At 46.9% G+C, this 22,299-nt stretch overlaps 1 protein-coding gene across 2 annotated transcripts in view; it reads left to right on the forward strand.

Annotated features, from left to right (window-relative positions):
* The window catches only part of LOC137018700 (RAC-alpha serine/threonine-protein kinase-like), a 41,324-nt gene that overhangs the window by 14,031 nt on the left and 4,994 nt on the right, over positions 1 to 22,299 (forward strand). For both annotated transcript variants that reach the window (XM_067383407.1, XM_067383406.1), the window contains exons 3-10: positions 6,521 to 6,649; positions 6,812 to 6,923; positions 7,104 to 7,230; positions 7,532 to 7,663; positions 7,820 to 7,885; positions 8,997 to 9,065; positions 9,255 to 9,380; positions 10,144 to 10,272. In XM_067383407.1, the coding sequence (XP_067239508.1) occupies positions 6,521 to 6,649; positions 6,812 to 6,923; positions 7,104 to 7,230; positions 7,532 to 7,663; positions 7,820 to 7,885; positions 8,997 to 9,065; positions 9,255 to 9,380; positions 10,144 to 10,272 (890 nt within the window). The remainder of the gene's footprint in view (positions 1 to 6,520; positions 6,650 to 6,811; positions 6,924 to 7,103; positions 7,231 to 7,531; positions 7,664 to 7,819; positions 7,886 to 8,996; positions 9,066 to 9,254; positions 9,381 to 10,143; positions 10,273 to 22,299) is intronic.

Below are 22,299 nucleotides of genomic sequence, written 5' to 3' on the forward strand. Positions count from 1 at the left end.
ACGGGCATTTTGACATAATTTTGCATGTATATTTGCATTTAAGCACAAATAGAGAACGGCAACTGGTGTGTGCATGCTGTTTGCGTAGCACTGTGTGCACGCAAAGAAAACAGTGCGTGAGTTCTGAATTTCTCTTTTTCATCTTCTTACACACAAATGGTTTAAAATTGCTTGAAAGTTTAAACTGACAGGATTTAAAACACGTGCAAATGATAAACTTTCGCTCTATGATGGTTAAACTTTGCAATTAATCTGAGAATCACATGCATTTTGAATCGTGGTGCCTGGTCCGTACTGATCAACTACGATCCATATACTTGACATTGCGGATACCCATATTGCGATATTGATGCTAAAACGTTATATCGTGTACATGCAGCCCTAAATTATTTGCCTTTTATAACCCTGACGTGGAGTTTTATATAACTTTCCATTATATAAACCAGTGGTTCTCAAACCTGTCCTGGGGACCCCTTACCGCTGCACATTTTGTATGTCTCCCTTATCAGACACACCCAATTCAACTCTTGCATTTTCTACTAATTAGTTGATGAGTTGAATCAGGTGTGTTAGATGAGGGAAACATGCAAAATGTGCAGCGGTCCCCAGGTGTTACAACAGAGATGGCGCGGAGCAGAAGTAAAAGCAAGTAAAGTATGTTTATTGATATCAGCAGAGAAATGGGTGAGTATATGGCAATATTGAAGCTGTAGTGATGGTAGAATAATGATACTGTCCTTTTCGTTTATTGTAGGAAGAATCAGGATGAACATGCTGGAGAATGAAGACAGGGAACACTCACACACAGTTGGAGAAGCACACGAGGAATACTGGAGACACTGGAGACGTTGGAAACAGGTAAGTAGCAAGTAGGAGTCCTTGAGGTAAGTACACATGTGGTTGTAGTACAAACGAGACCGGACAGTGACTGTGTGCGAGTGTGGGGTTTTTGAAGTGGTGGTGATTGCAGTGCTGATGATGTGCAGGTGGCGGTGATTAGTATTCCGGTGATTGAGTGCGTGGGTATTGGAGGGAGGTGGAACCTGACGTGTCTGTGACAGTACCCCCCCTCCCACGGCCCACTCCTGAGGGCCGAGGACCCCGACGTCGTGGTGGTCGTCCTCTTGGGCGTGGGGCAGGTCTGTCAGGGTGGCTGACGTGGAATGCTTGCAGAAGATTTGGATCGAGGATATCGTTTCTAGGGACCCATGAGCGCTCCTCGAGTCAACTAGATATTCCAGAAGACCACCACGGCGCCGGGAGTCCAGTATCTCGCGAACCTCGTATGCCGCTCCGTCGTCCAGGATGAGTCGAAGGGGGGGCTCGGTGGCTGCCACGTCAGGTTCTGTGGAGGGAGAAACAGAAGGGTGGTGAGGTTTTAGGAGCGAGACATTGAAGGTTGGAGTACTGAGGTGGGAGTTGCAAACGATACGTGACGGGGTTGATCTGTCTGGTGATGGTGAATGGGGCAATGAAGCGAGGACTCAGCTTCTTGCAGGGCAGATGCAGCCTGATGTCCTTGGTTGACAGCCAGACCTTCTGCCCCAGCTGATAGGATGGGGCGTTGGAGCGCCGAAGGTCTGCTGTCATCCTGCGTCTGCGCAGGGCTCTCTGCAGTTGGTGGTGAGTGAGTCCCATACCCTCTCGATCTCCCGGAACCAGTAGTCGACTGAAGGAACGTTGGAGGGTTCCCCGTCCCAGGGGAACAGTGGGGGTTGGTAGCCAAGTACGCACTGAAAGGGTGTTAGTCCAGTGGAAGGCTGTCGGAAGGAGTTGTGTATACTCGGCCCAGCCCAGAAACTGGTTCCAGGAGTCCTGGTGGCCGTGACAGAAGGTACGCAGGAAGCAGCCAATCTCCTGGATTTTCCGTTCCGTCTGCCCGTTCGTCTGAGGATGGTATTCTGATGACAGACTGACGGTCACACCCAGGAGGGACAAGAAGGCCTTCCAGACACGGGAAATGAATTGGGGCCCTCTGTCTGATACGATGTCTTCGGGGATTCCATAATATCGAAAGATGTGGTTAAACATGAGTTCTGCTGTGGTTAAGGCGGTAGGTAGACCTTTCAGGGGGATTAAACGGCAGGCCTTGGAGAAGCAGTCTACTACCACGAGGACACAGGTTTGACCGTCCGATGCTGGGAGATCCGTAATGAAATCCACTCCCAGGTGTGACCACGGTTGCTCAGGAACGGGCAGAGGATTGAGCTTGACGGCTGGCAGATGACGAGGGCTCTTGGAGATGGCGCACTCCCTGCAGCCCTGCACATACCTTCTGATATCCCTGGCCATGTTGGAAGCGCTCTTTAAGCATCGAGAGGGTCTCATTGACCCCCAGGTGGCCAGTGCCAAGTGATGAGTGAGCTGCGTGAACAAATGGAGTGCGTCGTGTCCGGGTGATGTACTGAAGGCCCTGGGGACAACCTTGTGGAGCGTAGGAGAAGGCATTGGAGGAGGATAAAGTTTCTTCTGACCATTGGATAGGACTCACGAAGATAGACTTTGGGAGGATGGTCTCAGGAGCTTCATTCTTCTCATCTGGAGTGTGGAGACGGGATAAGGCGTCCGCCTTAATATTCTTGGAGCCTGGACGATAGGAGATTGTAAAGTTGAATCTGGAGAAAAACATGGCCCAGCGAGCTTGACGGGGATTAAGTCTTTTAGCAGATTTGAGGTATTCCAAGTTCTTATGGTCGGTTAGTACCTGAAAAGGGTGGTTGGCTCCCTCCAACCAATGCCTCCTTTCCTCCAGAGCAAGCTTGACGGCCAGGAGTTTGCGGTCACCGTTGTCGTAGTTGACCTCCACTGGGTTGAGCTTGCGGGAGAAGGCGGCGCATGGATGGAGTCTACTTGGTTTCCCCTGCTGCTGTGAAAGCACCGCTCCCACTCCTGTGGTGGAGGCGTCCACCTCCATGACGAATGGCAGGTCAGGGTCTGGGTGGACGAGGAGGGGAGCGGTGGTGAAGGCACTCTTGAGGGCTTCAAAGGCGTTGGTGGCATCTTCAGACCAGGACAGAGACTTGGGCTGGTGACAGAGGAGGTTGGTGAGTGGGTGGACGATGGAGCTACAGTTCTTGATAAAGCTGCGGTAGAAATTGGCGAAACCTAGGAAACGTTGGAGTTCTTTGATGGTTGTGGGAATGGGCCAGGACTTGATGGCTTCTACCTTCCCCTCGTCCATCCGGATGCCACTGCGATCTATGAAGTATCCCAGGAAATGGACTGAGGGCTGGTGAAAGGAGCACTTTTCTGCCTTGAGGAATAGATGGAATTGCCGTAAGCGTTGGAGGACCTCCGCAACATGGTGGCGATGTTCGGCCAGGCTCCGGGAGTAGATAAGGATGTCGTCTATGTACACCAGTACAAACTTGTGGAGGAACTCCCGGAGCACCTCATGAATGAAATCCTGGAATACGGAGGGGGCGTTGACTAGACCATAGGGCATGACCAAATATTCGTAATGGCTGGTGGGCGTGACAAAGGCGGTTTTCCACTCGTCCCCCTCGCGTATCTGGATGAGGTTGTACGCGTTTAGGTGGTCCAGCTTTGTGAACACAGTGGCACCACGGAGATGTTACAGGGCCGCTGGGACGAGGGGAAGTGGATACCGGAACTTGACTGCAATTTTATTTAGGAAGCGATAGTCGATGCAGGGCCGCAAGCCTCCGTCCTAGACGGGAGGATGTATCCTTGGTTAAGGGCCTCTTCGATATATATTTCTCCATGGCCTTTTCCTCCGGCACTGAAGGGGTAGATCCTTACCCTAGGCACTGGCTCACCCGGTAACAGATCGATGCCGCAGTCCCATGGCCGGTGTGGCGGTAGCTTGGAGGCTCGTTGCGGGCAGAAGACGTCACTGAAGGGGGCGTAACAGGATGGGATGTCAACGGAGCGTTTCTCTATTGGGGCTTTCAATGGAAGTAGTGCAGATGGAGATCTTCTTGGAACATGGAGATTTGTGAACTGGAAACTCGGAGAAACAATTGGAAAAGCAGTGTTCGCCCCACTCCAGGATCTCGCCCGTGCGCCAGGAGATGGTAGGGCTGTGTTGTTCGAGCCATGGGCATCCTAGAACCACGTCAGCGGTGGAATCCTCCAGAACCAGCAGATGGATATCCTCAACGTGTAGAATACCCACACAGAGCTGAAGGGGTCCCACACAGCGGCTGATCCTTTTACGGCTCAGGGGTTTGCCCGTGATGGAGTGGACTTGATAGATGGTCAGAGAGGGCGAGGTTTTGACAGAGGGAGCCTGAGATGAAGTTTCCTGCTGACCCTGAATCGGGGAGCGCCACCACTGGAACAGATACATTAACAGCAGTAAGGTTTACAACAGTAGTGAGTGGTTTCATCTTCTTAATGGAGGGAATGATGGCACTCAACATTGGTTGAGGAGGACGAATTGGGCATGTGGAGATTACATGCCCAGGAGCACCGCAATATAGACATAGATTCAGGGTCAGCCTTCTTTGATGTTCAGAGGGTGAAAGACGTGAATTATCCACTTGCATGGGCTCACTGGCTGGTTCTGATGAGGGCTTGTTCATTCCATCCACTGCAAGCGGCTAGCGTTCTAAACTGCAAGGCATAATCAGTCACAGATTTGGATCCTTGTTTTAAATTATAGAGTTTCTCACTGATAGATGAATCAGCCAGGGGTTTTCCAAAAACCTCACGGAAATGGGCGACGAAGGAGGAATATGACTTGACGGAGCCTTTCTGAGTCCAGAGAGAATCTGCCCAGTGAAGAGCATTTCCTTGCAGTTGAGAGATGATAAACGCTATTTTTGCAGTATCAGTGGGGTAGAGATGCGGTTGCATCTCCAGGACCAACTCACATTGCAGGAGGAATCCACTGCAATCCTCCGCCGATTCTGAGTAGGGCGCTGGCCTGGCCATGGGACTGGCATGAATCGCAGGTGGAGGAGTGGAAGAAGTGGATGCGGAAGCGGCAGCAGGTGACAGTGGTAGTGGGGTGAGTGCTTGGCGCAAAGCGTCAACGAGCTCTTGAAACGGGTCCACTTGACTCATGCTGATATCCAGTTGTTATGGTCCGGTCTTCTGTTACAACAGAGAGGCAGATGTAAAAGCAAGTAAAGTATGTTTGTTGATATCAGCAGAGAAATGGGTGAGTATATGGCAATATTGAAGCTGTAGTGATGGTAGAATGATGATACTGTCCTTTTCATTGATTGTAGGAAGAATCAGGATGAACATGCTGGAGAATGAAGACAGGGAACACTCACACACAGTTGGAGAAGCACACGAGGAATACTGGAGACGTTGGAAACAGGTAAGTAGCAAGTAGGAGTCCTTGAGGTAAGTACACATGTGGTTGTAGTACAAACAAGACCAGACAGTGACTGTGTGTGAGTGCGGGGTTTTTGAAGTGGTGGTGATTGCAGTGCTGATGATGTGCAGGTGGCGGTGATTAGTATTCCGGTGATTGAGTGCGTGGGTATTGGAGGGAGGTGGAACCTGACGTGTCTGTGACACCAGGACAGGTTTGAGAACCATTAATATAAACCCCTCAAGATTTTAAGTTAACATTTGAAAAATATGAATGTTAAACAGAAAGTGTATATGTTATGTGCTGTTACTGGTTACCATTTCTAGTATTTTTTATCATTTTAAACACCTTTGCTGCAGTTCACTTAAATAGATAAATAAGAAATGTACAGAATGCTGTTTTAAAAATGCTGTTCTTACTTAGAGCTTTTGTCTTGTTTCTAGTCAAAATATCTTAAAGTTCTTGAATCAAGAAGCATTTTCTTGACAAGTAAAACATATTTTTTTTGTTTTCAGGAAAAATAAGTCAAAATTGAGTGAGTTTTTCCTTAAAACAAGCAAAATAATCTGCCAATGGGGTAAGCAAAATAATCTTATTTCAAACCAAAAATAAGATATAATCTTGTTTTCAGTTTGGATTAAGATTATTTTGCTTACCCCATTACATGTATTTCATGTAAATTATGCAGATACTTATCGTACACGATATTCAACAAAAATGGGTGAAATTGATAAAAATTTATAGTAAAGACATTTAAAATTCTGCAAAAGATTTGTATTGCAAATAAATGTTGTTCTTTTGAACTTTCTTTTCATCAAAACAATCCTTAAAATAATGCATCAAAGTTCCACTAAATATTAATGTTTTCAACATTAATAATATTAAGAAATGTTTCTTGAGATATCAGCATATTAGAATGATGATGTGATTGAGAGTAATGATGTTGAAATTCAGCTTTGCATAAATTATATTACATTACATATTAAAATAGAAAACAGTTATTTTAAATTATAATAATATTTCAAAATATTAGTTTTTCCTGCATTTTTGATTAAACAAATGGATTTTGAACAGTAATGTATTTTTATCATATACTCTATATCACAGAGATTTTTCATTACCGTTTTATGCCTTCACTTTAAAACTTGGCTTCATAATATTGTTTATGTATTATGTTTAGAAGCTTTTTGTTAAAGATGTTCTACTAATCTAAATGCACTCTCTTTTTAGGAGAATACATAAAGACATGGAGACCAAGATATTTCTTACTCAAGAGTGATGGAACATTTATTGGGTACAAAGAGCGACCGCAAGATATTGACCAGCTGGAAACTCCACTCAATAACTTCTCAGTGGCGCGTAGGTATCCATTTTGTTTTAACAGTTTGCAGGGGAGAATTTACAGGTGAAAAAGAATCTCTCCCTCATCTAGCCCTTTTTGCATCCTTTCCCAACCTCACTTAAGAACCTCAAAATAACCAAAATGCACACCCCCTTTTTCTCTCTCTTGTATTCTATCAGAATGTCAGCTGATGAAGACGGAGCGACCGAAGACAAACACTTTTATTATTCGGTGCCTTCAGTGGACTACTGTTATTGAACGGACTTTTCATGTTGAGACCCCAGAAGAAAGGTTGGTTTGTCAAATTCATGAACAGTATGCAGTACAGTTTATTTACTGTATAAACTGTTTTGCTTAAATTCATGATAGCACTCCTCAAGTTCCTTAAAGTACATTTTTTTAAACTCTCATTGGACAAAAGAAAGCTGTAAAAGAAGAGTTATCCTGTGTGATTTTTTTTGTTTTCTGCAGGGAGGAGTGGACAAAGGCCATCCAGGCTGTGGCAGATAGTCTACAGAAGCAGGAGGAAGAGAGAATGGACTCTTCACCTGACCCCATGGACATGGAGATGTACCTGTCCAAACCTCGACTCAAAGTGGTAGGATTACAGCCGGAGTGTTAGGCCTGAATCTCCCCCCCATAATTTCTGGTCCTCTCTTAACTATTACTATAAAAATTGTAAAGATGAAGTGAGTATGAATGAAGTTTTTTTATGATTATGAGTATGTTAAAATACTTTCTTATTCTTTTCTTAAAGAAAATAATTTATCTTATAAGTAAAAACACTATAAGATGATGAAAAAGGAATGAAATATTGAAAAAAAAAGTCTAATATAATTGTGATTCATTGGATATGCATTTAAAACTATTTCTCAAAGACTTCTCTTTATGTTGTGCAGACAATGCATGACTTTGAATACCTCAAACTTTTGGGGAAAGGCACTTTTGGGAAGGTCATACTAGTGAAGGAAAAAGCCACGGGCAAATATTATGCCATGAAAATTCTCAAGAAGGATGTGATAGTAGCAAAAGTAGGTTCTTTGCTTTTATTTTCTCTACATTTTCTTCCAGTAAATTTAAAAATTGCATTGTGTATTTACCTGTACAATGTTTTTTTCTAATTATACATAAATTGTAAGTACTGTATATAAGAAGTTCTAAAAAGTTATTTTCTTATTTATTTGTAGGATGAGGTAGCACACACACTTACTGAAAACCGGGTCCTCCAGAACTCCAAACACCCTTTCTTAACTGTAAGCAGATGTTATCAAAGTAGAAACATTTTAGAATTAGTGGTTTATTCACTAGTAAATTTCATTTATGGTACATTCCAGATTCAATAAAAGTTAAGTTCTATCGACTTTGGCATAAGGGTTTGTTTGTTTGTTTGTTTGTTTTTTTTAACCACAGAACAGAATTTCAACTCTTAAAAAATTGTGGTTGCAATGACACGCTTATAAAAGAACCAGAGTTCCAAGTTTAAAATCAGAAAATGCTCAAGTCTTTTGGCCATACTTTTAAAACTGTGTATATTGCCTGGCTCCTTATACTGTTTTGCATTGCAAGTATCTTACAATTGCCACAGTTTTTGCTTGAAAAAAAAAAAAAAAAGAGAGGGATGAGCCAAAATGGTTAACATAGTCATACAAGCAGTAGGTCAGGGCAGGCAACAATCAAATACAGAGTAATCCACAGACAGGCAGGGTCAAAAGGCAGGCAGCAGGAATCAAAAACAAACAAGGATAGCAAAAGTCAAAACCAGTCAACAACATAGGGAATAAGTGCTCAGAAATGTTAACCAGAGTGTGGATTGCTCAGCGCTGAAATAGTCTGTGAAATGGAGTTCAGGTGTGTGTAATCAGTCCAGGTATGTGGGTTGCTGGGAAATGAAGTCTGAATCAATATTCAGGGGAAAGAGACCTCCGGTGGTGAACAGAGGGATTTTCAGGATTGGTAATCATGACAGCTTTGTTTCTATCCACCTATTTTTATGCGCATTTTAGAATATTGCATACAAAAAAATGCTGGATGGAATGGAATTTAAAAAATGTCCATACAAAAATTATGCGCTCGATTGAGGTGGATAAATTTGTTATCTGATAAGAAGACATGCGCATAAACTATGATGGAAATGCATTTACTGAATAAATCCCTTGATGCACAACAAAAAACTTAAGTGACTTTGCCTCAACAGAGAATGTGATTGGATAACGAGACTAACCAGCCAAACATCAGGCATCTGAACGCAAGATAACACGATAACGTAGTTTCTTCCCTGATTTCAGCAACTTTGTTCTCTTGAACACATAAGATGTATAAAAAACAGAAAAATTATGTGCACCTAATGTCACCTCTGTGTTGCAGGGTCTGAAGTATTCTTTCCAGACTCATGACCGATTATGTTTTGTCATGGAGTATGCAAATGGAGGAGAGGTGAGCTCTTGTAAAGGTGAAGTTTAGCAATGATTGAATTTGTTCATTAAATCTAACCAAATAATATTTTAATATAATACTTAAATATTTTGCACACAATCAAATGTTTAATGTGTATTAATTATAAACCACTTTACCCCAGAATATTCACAATTCCAATGCATCTTGATATTTGTTCTTTTATTACAGCTTTTCTTTCATTTATCACGAGATCGAGTTTTTTCGGAAGAGAGAGCAAAGTTTTACGGGGCAGAGATTGTCTCAGCCCTGGATTACCTTCATTCGGAGAGAAACGTGGTATATAGAGACCTAAAGGTGAGATAAATCGAAAAATATAGTATAAAAATAAAAAATAATGAATTCCATACAGGATGAAACATAAATGTGTGAAATGACTTGTCAGAAAAGTGTATTTAGGCCGTATTTACACTGCAGTTCTTGATGCCCAATTCCGATTTGTTGACTATATCCATTTTTTTTATCGTTGTTGACCATCTTATATCTTCTTTTAAAAGTAATCCATATCCAATATCTACATTTACACTATACACTTGGCGAAACAACCCAAAGTATACGTACTGATGTGGAAAAACTTGCCGAAAAAAAATTAAAAATGGCACAATGAACACAGACAAAATGATAATACAAGCTTTTGCTTTCCGCACCTTCTTTAAAGGTCAGCAATTCCATTGAAAAGAGACATGTGATCGCAGTTGGTCTCCACCTGAGTTGACGTCATTCACCACCGTCGCTTTTTTTTTTGACGTATGACTCACATTGACATGGGAATATCCGATCTGTCCACTTACATGGTAGACGCAAATGCATTTATCCAATTCATATCATATTTATTTCCACATATGATTGTGGCCTGAAACCAATCTGAGAATATCGAAATCCATGTGCTTTTTCTTGCTTACACGTTCGTGGGTCCAATCTGTCCCACACGGGAGGAAGAAATCGGAAATTGTGTCACTTGAACCATGTAATGTAAATGCGGCCATAGTATAATGCTACTGGTTGCATCACTATCAAACAGATATATCACATTATAAGGAATATAATTATTCTGTGGTAGTTGGAGAACCTGATGCTGGATAAAGATGGCCACTTAAAGATCACAGACTTTGGCCTGTGTAAAGAGGGAATTACAGAGGGAGCAACAATGAAGACCTTTTGTGGTACACCAGAGTATCTCGCTCCAGAGGTAATAAAACATTTGATGTGAAATGAGTTCCATACGCTAATAGTTAGAAAATATATTCTAATAATTTCTGTATGAACATTGAATAGAGAAGGAATTCCAAGGAGGAACGAGGAACAAAAGAAGCATTTTTTATTTTCTTTTTCTATCTCTATTTTTTATTTATTTTTTTACAAAATTTCCCTCTGGCTCCTGGACTGTCACCCTCCTTTTTTTTTTGAAAAATTTAAGTTCCCTTTCATAGGTTCACTCGATGCTTTGTCAGTAGCTGACACTATGGGAACACCCTCGAGGTTGGATGGAGAAAAAAGATGGCGCCGACGTTTGAGGCATACCGTCTGGTGTCTCTGCTCTTTTTTTGTTATCTCTGTGTTTCTATCTGTGTCGAACTGCTACTCACCTCTGGTTTCTGAACGCCAGTTACTTCTGGATATTCGTGACACTTTTATGACAACTTACAACTCAAGAATTAGGAAGCTCTGTGGCTGGATCGCAATCGTGCTTTCCAAACCTTGTCTTGGATATTCCAGACTATCTGCACAGATGGCCTCATGATGTCTCCCGCAAAAAGCGTCGCAGGAGATGCGGGAAGCGCGGAGGGGCTGAGCCTTTCCATCTCTGTGATGCAAAATCCTGGCAGTGGTCATTATGCCGACTGGCGCTGGCTGGATCCACCTGCTCGCTGGCTTTCGGCCCATCATTCTGGATTCTCCTTCTATTCTCACGGATTCTCCTTCGATGATTTCCCGCTACCCTTCTATCCATGTTCGCTGTGGTGGAGCTACTCTTCAGAATCTTCGCTCTTTGAATAAAGCATCTACTCCCGTTATCTCTGCACCGACTTCTAGGATGGCTCTGATTAACGCTCGGCCTCTGGTGAATAAGACGTTCATTCTAAACGACTTTACTACCCACGCCTTGGACTTCATTTGTATTACAGAAACTTGGACGAAGGTTGGTGATCTGAGTCCTTTCTCTGAATTAGTTCCGGCTAACTGCACATTTTTTAACTCTCCCCACTCTTCGGGTCGTGGGGGTGGTCTAGCGGTTATTTTAAAGAACAGTTTTAGTAGTTACTGCAGCTCAATCCCATCTCCTATCTACAGCAGCTTTGAGGTGTTGCTACTGCGACTGGATTCGTCTAGGTTACTATTGTAACCCCCGTTCCCAGAAGGAGGGAACGGAGACGTTACGTCGATACTGACATAATGGGGTCTCGCTAGGGAGCCCAATCACCTCCAAGGATACAAAACAAGCCAATGGGAATTGGCCTGTGAGATTTACACGCCGGGCCCCTCCCCCGGCATCTGGGTATAAATAGGGCCGGCATACTCACCTTCATTCATATTTTTGCTGAGGAGCCGAGATCTGGCCGTTCAGCGGTGGCTCCAAGCTATGGCAGGGGAACGTAACATCTCCGTTCCCTCCTTCTGGGAACGGGGGTTACAATAGTAACCTAGACGTTCCCATTCAGTCAGTCACGTTCGACGTGACGTCGATACTGACGTAATGGGGTCCTGTGGAAAACGCCATAGCAACTGGACCACGTTACGAGTGTTAGGGAGGCAGGTGCTGGCAGGCTGAGGCGTGCCAAATGCAAATGCGGCCCATACTCGCAACCCTCCAGCGCCCAGAGTAAGCCCAGGAATGTCTTCCATAACGGTGGGATGGAGAGGACAGGGCGTTACCGTGGAGAAGTCGGAGCTGCTGTTCCTACCCCACGGGGGAGAGTGCTTCGGAACTCAATCCCTCGTTTTCCAGCAACAACAAAAACGCCAGGAAAGCGTTCCCCGAGGAGGGGAAAGCTACGGAGACCACACCCTGCCCGAAGGGAGGTAACGTGTGGAAGACACATATGGACTGGTCTGAGAACAGTAACGCATATGGAAGATCTCTGATGTAGGTCCTACCTTTCGGGAGGAATGACTAGCAATCAGAGACGGGGCAAAACGAAGCCGCCCAGGGAAAGACACGGGTTTACCGTCAGGGAAACCTTACCGTGGACAAACACATATGGGATTACCCGAGGGGAATCACGGCATATGGGCATCTAGCCCAGTACAAGGGCAGACCAACTGGGCATACACACGAGTACTGGACTTAGCGCCAGACGCCTCCGCCATGTCTGGTCGCCACAAGATGCAGGAGGAACTCCACAGGGTTCGCCGTTACGGGGAACTGAACTGAGGAGCGGAAAAAGTGCTCGCATTCCCTCTCCCGAGGGGAAATGGCACAGCAAGCGAACACCCACGGCTAACTACGAGTAGAAAGCACACGGGTGGACACCGGTTCCACTCGGAGGTTATAATACCTCGCGAATGTGTTCGGTGTCGCCCAGCCTGCAGCTCTGCAAATGTCTGCATCAGAGGCGCCGTGCGCCAACGCCCAGGAAAAAGCAATACCCCGAGTGGAGTGAGCTCGCAACCCGAGGGGGCACGGCTCGCCTTGGGACTGGTATGCCAAGGCGATGGCATCCACTATCCAGTGGGCCAACCTCTGTTTGGAGACAGCCTTTCCCTTCTGCTGACCTCCAAAACAGACGAAGAGCTGCTCAGAGCTTCTGAAGCTCTGCGTGCGGTCCACGTAAACGCACGAACGGGACACAGCAACGCAAGGGCTGGGTCTGCCTCCTCCGGGGGCAGTGCTTGCAGGTTCACCACCTGGTCCCTGAAGGGAGTGGTGGGAACCTTGGGCACATATCCAGGCCGGGGTCTCAGGATAACCTGAGAGTAGTCCAGCCCGAATTCCAGGCACGAATCGCTGACCGAAAATGCTTGCAAGTCCCCAACCCTCTTGAAGGAGGCGAGCGCGGTCAGGAGCACTGTCTTGAGAGACAGATGTTTCAGCTCGACTGACTCTAGGGGCTCGAAGGGAGCTCCCCGTAAGCCCCTCAGGGCAACGGAGAGGTCCCAGGAGGGAATGAGGCGAGGCCTAGGGGGATTTAACCTCCTGGCGCCTCTGAGGAACCTGATGATGAGGTCGTGCTTTCCTAGTGGCTTGCCGTCGAGCACATCGTGATGTGCTGCGATGGCGGCCACATAGACTTTCAGGGTGGAAGGGGACAGCCTCCGTTCCAAACCCTCTTGAAGGAAGGAAAGCACAACACCGACCGGGCATTTCCGGGGGTCCTCCCGGCGGGAGGAACACCACTCAACGAACAGACTCCACTTCATGGCATAGGCGCGCCTCGTAGAGGGGGCTCTGGCCGAAGTGATGGTGTCGACTACCGCGGACGGTAGGCCACTCAAGTCTGCCGCGTCCCGTCCAGGAACCACACGTGGAGGTTCCACAGATCGGGCCACGGGTGCCATATGGTGCCCTGCCCCTGAGAGAGGAGGTCCTTCCTCAGGGGGATGCGCCAGGGATGGGCTGTCGCGAGGAGCATGAGTTCCGGGAACCAGGTCCGGTTGGGCCAGTATGGCGCAACTAGCAAGACCTGCTCCTCGTCCTCCCTGACCTTGCACAGTGTCTGTGCAAGGAGGCTCACTGGGGAAACGCATATTTGCGTAGGCCCCGGGGCCAGCTGTGTGCCAGTGCATCCGTGCCGAGGGTCCCCTCGGTCAGCGAATAAAACAACTGGCAATGGGCGGATTCCAGAGACGCGAACAGGTCCACCTGTGCTTCCCCGAACCGGCTCCATATCAGCTGGACCTGGGGGGTGGAGTCTCCATTCTCCCGGGATGTAGGAGTCGCGCTGACTCCACAGAAGGAGATGGCGGGCGAGTTGCGACATGCGACGGGAGCGTAGACCACCTTGGTGGTTGATGTACGCTACCGCCAATGTGTTGTCCGTCCAGACCAGTACATGCTTGCCCTGCAGCAGCGGTTGAAACCGGCGCAGCGCAAGGAGTACTGCCAGCAACTCGAGGCAGTTGATATGCCAATGGCGATGGGGTCCCGTCCAGGACCCCGACGCCGACTGGCCACTGCATATGGCACCCCAAACGGTGGCAGAGGCATCTGTTGTGACAACAACATGCCTGGACACTTGCACTAGGGGCACCCCGGCCCGTAGAAAAGCAATGTCCGACCACGGGCTGAATGTGCGGCGACAACTCGGTGTGATGACCACACGGAGTGAGCCACGGTGCCATGCCCACCTCGGGACTCGGTCGTGAAGCCAGTGCTGAAGCGGTCTCATATGAAGCAATCCGAGCGGCGTGACCGCGGCTGCGGATGCCATATGCCCCAGGAGCCTCTGAAATTGTTTCAGTGGGACCGCTGTTTTCCGCGAGAACGAGTTCAGGCAGTTCAGCACCGACTGTGCACGCTCGTTGGTGAGACGTGCTGTCATATTGACCGAGTCCAGCTCCACACCGAGAAAAGAGATGCTCTGCACGGGGCAGAGCTTGCTCTTCTCCCGGTTGATCCGAAGCCCCAACTGGCTGAGGTGCCTGAGCACCAGGTCCCTGTGTTCGCACAACTGCTCTCGCGACTGGGCCAAAATGAGCCAGTCGTCGAGGTAGTTGAGGATGCGAACGCCCACTTCCCTGAGCGGGGCAAGGGCCCCCTCTGCGACTTTGGTAAAGACGCGAGGAGACAGGGACAGCCCGAAGGGTAGGACCCTGTACTGATATGCCCGCCCCTCGAACGCAAACCGTAGGAACGGTCTGTGTCGAGGAAGGATCGAGACATGAAAGTACGCGTCCTTCAGGTCGACAGCTGCAAACCAATCTTGGGCGCAAACGCACGTGAGAATGCGTTTCACCGTGAGCATCTTGAACGGGAGCCTGTGAAGGGCCCGATTCAAGACACGCATGTCCAGGATTGGTCGTAACCCCCCACCTTTCTTGGGTTGGGCTGTAAAACCCAGACTTCATCTCGGCTGGAGGGACAGGCTCTATTGTGTCCTTCGCCAAAAGAACCGCAATCTCCGCCCGCAGGACAAGGCGTAGCCACGCCCCCAAGCTCCGTACGAGTGGAACCATTCGGACAACAGAAGTACCCATGGGGGGGCAGCATGGAGCACTGTGGCCCAACTCGGGAGGCAGTGCGTCCCGAAGTCGAGACTGAGTTGGGTCCACTCACATGGCTCCAAGTGGGCAGGGTGGCGTGGGAAGGCATTGCGTTCCCGGGGCGCCAAGACCCTGCCCGTGGCAAAGGAAGGAATGGCTGAGAGAGAGGGAGCGAAAGCTCGCTCACCCCCAGCGCAGACCTTCTTATATGACCCAGAGGTTTTGGAAATTGCTCTTTTATTGAAAATGTGGCCTTGCGGCCAGCGGCGGAACAGAAAGAAAACACAACACAGGATTTTCCTCCGGGCCCTGTCCCGGGGGAGGGAGCGCTGCGGTCATCGTCTCCAAGGCAATCTCCAAAACATCCGGGTCTCCCGTCTCAGGGCCACTTCTTTGCCTTCTTCTTCCTCTTGGAAGGCAGTTTGGCGGCCTGGGCGGGGGGCGTGGCCTTCCTGCGGGTGGCTCGAGGAGGATGGGAAGACTCCGACCTCACAGAAGCCGGAGCCGCAGGAGGACGCCCTCGGCGAGGAGCAGGCGAAGACACAGCCCGAGGCGGATTGGTGGCCTCATCACGCCTGGGCAAGATGTGGTTGATGGCCTCCGTCTGCTTTTGCACTGCCGAGAACTGCTGAGCGAAGTCCTCGACAGTGTCGCGAAGAGGCCGGCCTGGGAGATGGGGGCGTCAAGAAAGCGCGCTTTGTCGACCTCCCTCATCTCAGCCAGGTCCAACCAAAGATGCCTTTCCTGGACCACCAGGGTGGACATCGTTTGACCCACGGCGCGTGCCGTAACCTTCGTCGCCCGGAGGGCGAGGTCGGTCGCGGCGCGCAGCTCTTGCAGCAACCCTGGTTCAGCACTACCCTCGTGCAGGTCCTTCAGAGCTTTCGCCTGATGGACCTGCAGGATCGCCATGGCGTGCAGGGCAGAAGCCGCCTGTCCAGCAGCGGAGTAAGCCTTGGCCGCGAGAGCGGCCGTGGTCTTACCCGCTTTGGACGGGAGACGCGGACGATTCCGCCAGGTGGCCGCGGACTGCGGGCACAAGTGCACCGCAATCGCACGTTCCACCTGCGGAATGTCCACATACCCCCTGGCGGCTCCACCATCGAGGGTAGTGAGAGTGGGGGAGGCAGAAGACCGTAGTCTGGCAGTGTGAGGTGCCAGCCAGGTCTTCTGGAGCTCCTCATGCACCTCCGGGAAGAAAGGCACTGGGTTGGGACGCGGCTGGGAGCTGCGTCCCGAACCCAGAAACCAATCATCCAGCCGCGAGCGCTCGGGACACGGTGGAGGGTTCCACTCGAGCCCGATGCCCACGGCGGCCCGGGCAAGCATGGCTGTTAGCTCAGAGTCCGCCTCTGACTGAACAGCCACCCTGGAGGGCGGGAGCTCGGAGTCATCGTCAGACTCTGAACCGTTCAACCCACTCCCCGATGCAGCGATCGACATCCGATCCTCTTCCGGAGCGCCGAAAGTGACGTGGGGCACCCCCGAAGAGGGCCCTGCGACAGCAGGCGGCAGCTCGACAGCACATGGTGTTGTGGAGGAGTGGGAGGTTCGTGGGGACGGACCCGACGAAGTGGCTCCCACTGTGATCCTCAGATCTCCCAGAGCACTAACCGGGCCAGCGGCCGCTACAGCCGCTGGCGCTGGGGTAGTGACAGAGGGGCCTCTCACTTCTGTGTTAAAGAAGGAGAGACGCGATCTCAACACCAACATGGACATGCCCTCGCAGTGAGGACATGTACCATCCACGAGCGCTGACTCAGCGTGCGGTCTACCCAGACACGTGAGACAGTGGTCGTGGCCGTCAAAGGAGGTCAGGAAACGACCGCATCCAGAAACACACGGACGAAAAGACATCTTGAAAAAGACGCTGATCGCCCGTGCTTGCTCTTTCAGAAAACCTCACTAGCCGAAGCACCCAGGGATGGGCGTAGCACCGTGCTGTGGGCAGCGCGCTGTCACCCCCACCGCTGAGCGTGCCTTTTCCCACAGCTGGAGAGACTTTGAGCAGGCCACCGGAACAAACAGTCAGTAGCAATTAAAATTGCTGTTTTTCAGGAAGGTCCTGTAGCAATTAAAATTGCTGTTTGCTCTTTCAAGAAATTCACTCTTAGAGGTGATGGAAAGATCTGAACCGATCGGCTCCGAAGCAAAAATATGAATGAAGGTGAGTATGCCGGCCCTATTTATACCCGGATGCCGGGGGAGGGGCCCGGCATGTAAATCTCACAGGCCAATTCCCATTGGCTTGTTTTGTATCCTTGGAGGTGATTGGGCTCCCTAGCGAGACCCCATTACGTCAGTATCGACGTAACGTCGAACGTGACTGACTGAATGGGAAGGGATGTTCCCATTCTATTAGCGCTGGTATATCGACCTCCTCACTTAGTAAAAGATTTTATTAATGAATTTACTACATTTGTGAGTGACTGTGTAACCAAGTATAACTATATTCTTCTGCTGGGTGATTTTAATATTCATGTGTGTTGTCAGTCTAAACCTCTTACTATGGAGTTTTTTAATCTCATTGATTCGTTTAACGTGGTTCAGTGGGTGAAAGATCCTACGCATATTCATGGACTTGGCTTTTCCACCACGAATGTTCAGGTTTTTGACATCTTTGCTCTCAGATCATATGCCTGTTTTGTTTACTGTGCCTCTTCCTCAGTCAAGTTCAATCACTACTCATACTGTACAATGGGCTTGTTTCTTTTCCTCCCATTTTCAAGATGACTTTACCAACACCTTCAACGAGGTGTCTTTGTCTCTGTCCCTAGAGTCATCCTTACCAGACTTAGATGCAGAACAACATCTTCTGTTTAATACTGCTTGCTTAGAGGTCTTAAATACCACTGCTCCTCTTAAACCTAAAAAGTCTAAAATCAAAACAGAACCATGGATTAATGATAACATCCACACTCTGAGGCGAGCCTGTAGAAGTGCAGAACGTAAATGGAAAAAGAACAAATTGAAAATTTCTTATGAAATGCTTAAAAATTGTCTTGGTGTTTTTCAGAAAACTGTGAAATCTGATAAGTCTAAGTACTTTTCTAGTTTAATTGCTAAAAATCATAATTGCTCCAAAGCTTTATTTTCTGTGTTAAACTCTGTTTTAAATCCTCCTGTGAATGTGATTTCCAATCCCTCAGTGTCATTATGTAAAGGTTTCTCTGGGTTTTTCTCTGAGAAGATCACTGCTCTAAGATCTCAGTTGCAACCAGTGGCTGATGTTTCACCTGACTTTTGTTGTTCTCCAGCCATATGGAGTGTTTTTGACCCAGTTTCTCTTCAGTCTTTCAGAGAAATTATTGATCATTTGAAACCTACTTTTTGTCCTAATGATATTCTTCCTCCTCATTTTTTGAAACAATTTTTTGATATAGTTGGGCCACGTCTTGTGTCTTTTCTGAATACATGCTTATGTTCAGGGACTATCCCTGATAGCCTCAAAGAAGCTACTGTCACTCTTCTTCTCAAGAAACCTTCACTTGATGATAGTGATTTCAATCATTTTCGACCTATCTCGACTCTTCCTTTTCTTACTAAAGCTTTGGAAAAAACTGTTTTTATTCAGCTGCAATCTTTTCTTAGCTCAAATCACATTTTTGAAACTTTCCAATCTGGTTTTAAGCCTCTACACAGCACAGAGTCGGCTTCATTAAGGGTTTTTAATGATATACTATTAGTGACTGACTCTGGTGAATCTGTGATCTTGATACTATTAGACCTAACCTCGGCTTTTGATACAGTTGACCATAAAATTCTCCTGTCCTGTCTGGAAAGTTCTGTGGGCATTCAGGGAACTGTCCTCAGTTGGTTTAAATCTTATTTGACAAATAGAAGCTTCTTTGTTAGATTAGGCAACTTCTCTTCATCACCTACTCAACTCTCTTGTGGAGTACCGCAGGGTTCAATTCTTGCACCTATTCTTTTTTCTCTGTATTTACTTCCTCTGGGCTCCATCTTCAGAAAACATGGTGTATCATTTCACTGCTATGCAAATGATACCCAAATCTATTTACCTCTGAAACGTAACTCAGATGCTGCTCTTGAATCTCTTTTTGTATGCCTAGATTAAGTGAAATTGTGGTTCTCTCACAATTTTTTTTGTTCGTGAACGAATCAAAAACCAAGGTTATAGTCTTTGGCCCCCATCATAGCTCTGGTAGCAAAAACGTCGACCTGGACTACCTTACTCGTTTTACCTCTTCCTGCATTAAAAACTTTTTTGGGACCAGAATCTCACATTTGAAAAACAAATAAACTCTGTGATTAGTTCTTTTTTTTTTTTTCAGCTATGTCTCCTCTCTAAGATTAGATCCTCGCTCTCTGAAAAAACCTTAGAGATTGCGATCCATGCGCTTATTGCCTGTCTTCAACTAGTGCAAAATGCTGCTGAAAAATCTCTCAAAAGAAAATGCAAATTTACATGTACATTTTAGAATTTAATTTAAAATTCTTCTTTTTGTTTTTAAATCCCTAAATAACCAGTCACCAAGCTATCTGTCAGAGCTACTCCATCCCTACAAACTTCTCACACTGCAACAATAGACCATTTAGATATTTACAAACAGTGATGACATTTTTTGTGGGCGGAGCCTACCTGGTGGCAGAAAATGACAGTTCCCATTCAGTCAGTCACGTTCAATGTTACGTCGATACTGATGTAATGGGGTCTTGCTTGGGAGCCTCAATCACCTCCAAATCTTACAAAACGACCCAATGGGAATTGGCCAGTGAGATTTATATGACGTGCCACACCCACCCAGCACATCCGGGTATAAATAGACCCTTTTACTGTTTGTACACAATGATGACGTAGCAACGTATGCGCGCGCATTTTGGCACACAGAAGTGGTGTTGTTCCCCATAGGTTCTAACGTGTTAGCAACTCTGAAAGTGATATATATATATATCTACAGCTTCGCGAGCAGATTAAGCAACACAGAGAGATCAAGTTATTTTAAAAAGTTGACTTTATCAAATGGTATCCGGCTATCAGATCCGTGTAGTTGAGTGGATAGAAGACGTTAGCAGATGGCCAAATACAGTGGCCAGATATATATACATAAACCAGGGCTCTCAAGTTTTACAGACAGGCAAGAATGACAAATATCCAACAACATGACATGATTTTTAAAGTGACCAATAACATTGATGATGTAATACACTATAATTTATTTAGTGCTAATAAAATTATTAAGCCTATTTCGAGAGAGAGATGTTTAATGTGACAAAATGTCAGTCATCGTGTGATAACGAAAATATAACTAGGTCTAGACTACTGAGCAGGTTTTTTCAGTGAACAGGCTGTAAAACTGTTGACTAAGTTCAGACAATCATGAAAAACTGATGCTGATTATCTGGGAAACATTCTCTAACAGCAGTCAAGTTGTCATTGTTTGTGTCAAACAAGCTGTGAATTTGTTGTAACATTAAAATTGGAGATCATGACTTATTCTGTGCTCAAAGTGATGCTCAGAGCTCCAGTGTTTTCCTCTGTGGGTGATTCATTCATACTTTTGCTTCGGAGCCTTACGGTTGTTTCATCGCTCTCTCCAGTTACCTGCAAAGTGGCATGTGACACAGCGATCGTGGCCATCTATGTTGGCGTGGCTCAGTCCCGAGATCAGTTGTGCGAATACAGGGACCTGGTGCTCAAGCACCTTGGCCAGTTAGGGCTTCGGGGCAACTGGGAAAAGAGCAAACTCTCCCCCTTGCAGAGCATCTCTTTTCTCTGTGTGGAGTTGGATTCAGTCATCCAATGAGCATGCGCAGTCGGTGCTGAGCTGCCTGAATACGTTCACATGGAAAACAGCGGTTCCACTTCAGCAATTTCAGAGGCTCCTGGGGCATATGGCATCCGCAGTCATGCTGCTTGGATTGTTGCATATGAGACCGCTTCAGCACTGGCTGCACAGCCGAGTCCCAAGATGAGTATGGCACTATGGCACACTCTGTGTGATCATCACACCGAGTTGTTGTTGTACATTTAGCCCATGGTTGGACCTTGCTTTTCTATTGGCCGGGGTGCCCCTAGTACAAGTGTCCAGGCATGTTGTCGTCACAATAGATGTCTCTACCACCGGCTGGGGTGCTGTATGCTATGGGCATACAGCTTCAGGCTCCTGGAACGGACCCCAACTACGGTGGCATACCAATTGCCTTGAGTTGCTTGCCGTACTCCTTGTCCTGCACCGGTTTCGACCGTTGCTGCATGACAAGCATGTACTGGTCCAGACAGACAACACATCGACCATAGCATACATCAACCATCAGGGTGTCGCAACTCGCCTGCCATCTCCTCCTCTGGAGTCGCTATGCACCATTTACATCCCTGGCGAGCTCAATCATGCAGCCGACGGGCTGTCACAACAGCTCACGCTCCCGGGGGAATGGAGACTCCATCCCCAGTTGGTCCAGCTGATTTGGAGCCAATTTTGGCGATGCACATATAAGGACTGAGGACGAACCAGACAAATGAATTGTTCAGATGATTCTTTCAAAACATAATTCCAGAAACCCAAGCTCAGAGAATCTAATTTTCTGCTCCAGTCCGTCCACAGAACAACCCCCTGCTAAGTACTTTTATGGCACCCATGCTTCCTGACTGAAGGAAAGGTGGCAAATTTTAAGCCATTTGTAGAAACCAAATGTTCGAAAAGACAACACAATTTAAGCAACAAGAAGATAAAGAGTCTTTGATCTCCAGAGACAATGCAGGCCTGTTTTCTCTGAGTGACCTATGAATGACACAGAAAAACTCACAGAGACACAAATAAACTGTATCAAATTGTTCCAAACAATTTTAAATGGACTTATCTTTTAAGTGCATAAATTTTATATCATGTCTACACATGCTATATGTGACCAGTTTTGTTTTAGAACACCCACAACTCATGTAACTATATAACTATTGAATGTTTGAATGAAAGTATTTCTTGTTTGATATGTATTAAATCTCTTTTTTCCATTCAAATCATGGCTTGAATGAAATCTGTGTAAAATGTATCATATTCCATTTAATAGAAATCATGTCTAAACAGTGCTCTCTGCCGAGACCAGCAATTCCAGA

This window comes from Chanodichthys erythropterus, chromosome 4 (genome assembly GCF_024489055.1).
Source record: "Chanodichthys erythropterus isolate Z2021 chromosome 4, ASM2448905v1, whole genome shotgun sequence".
Classification (NCBI taxonomy): Eukaryota; Metazoa; Chordata; class Actinopteri; order Cypriniformes; family Xenocyprididae; genus Chanodichthys; species Chanodichthys erythropterus.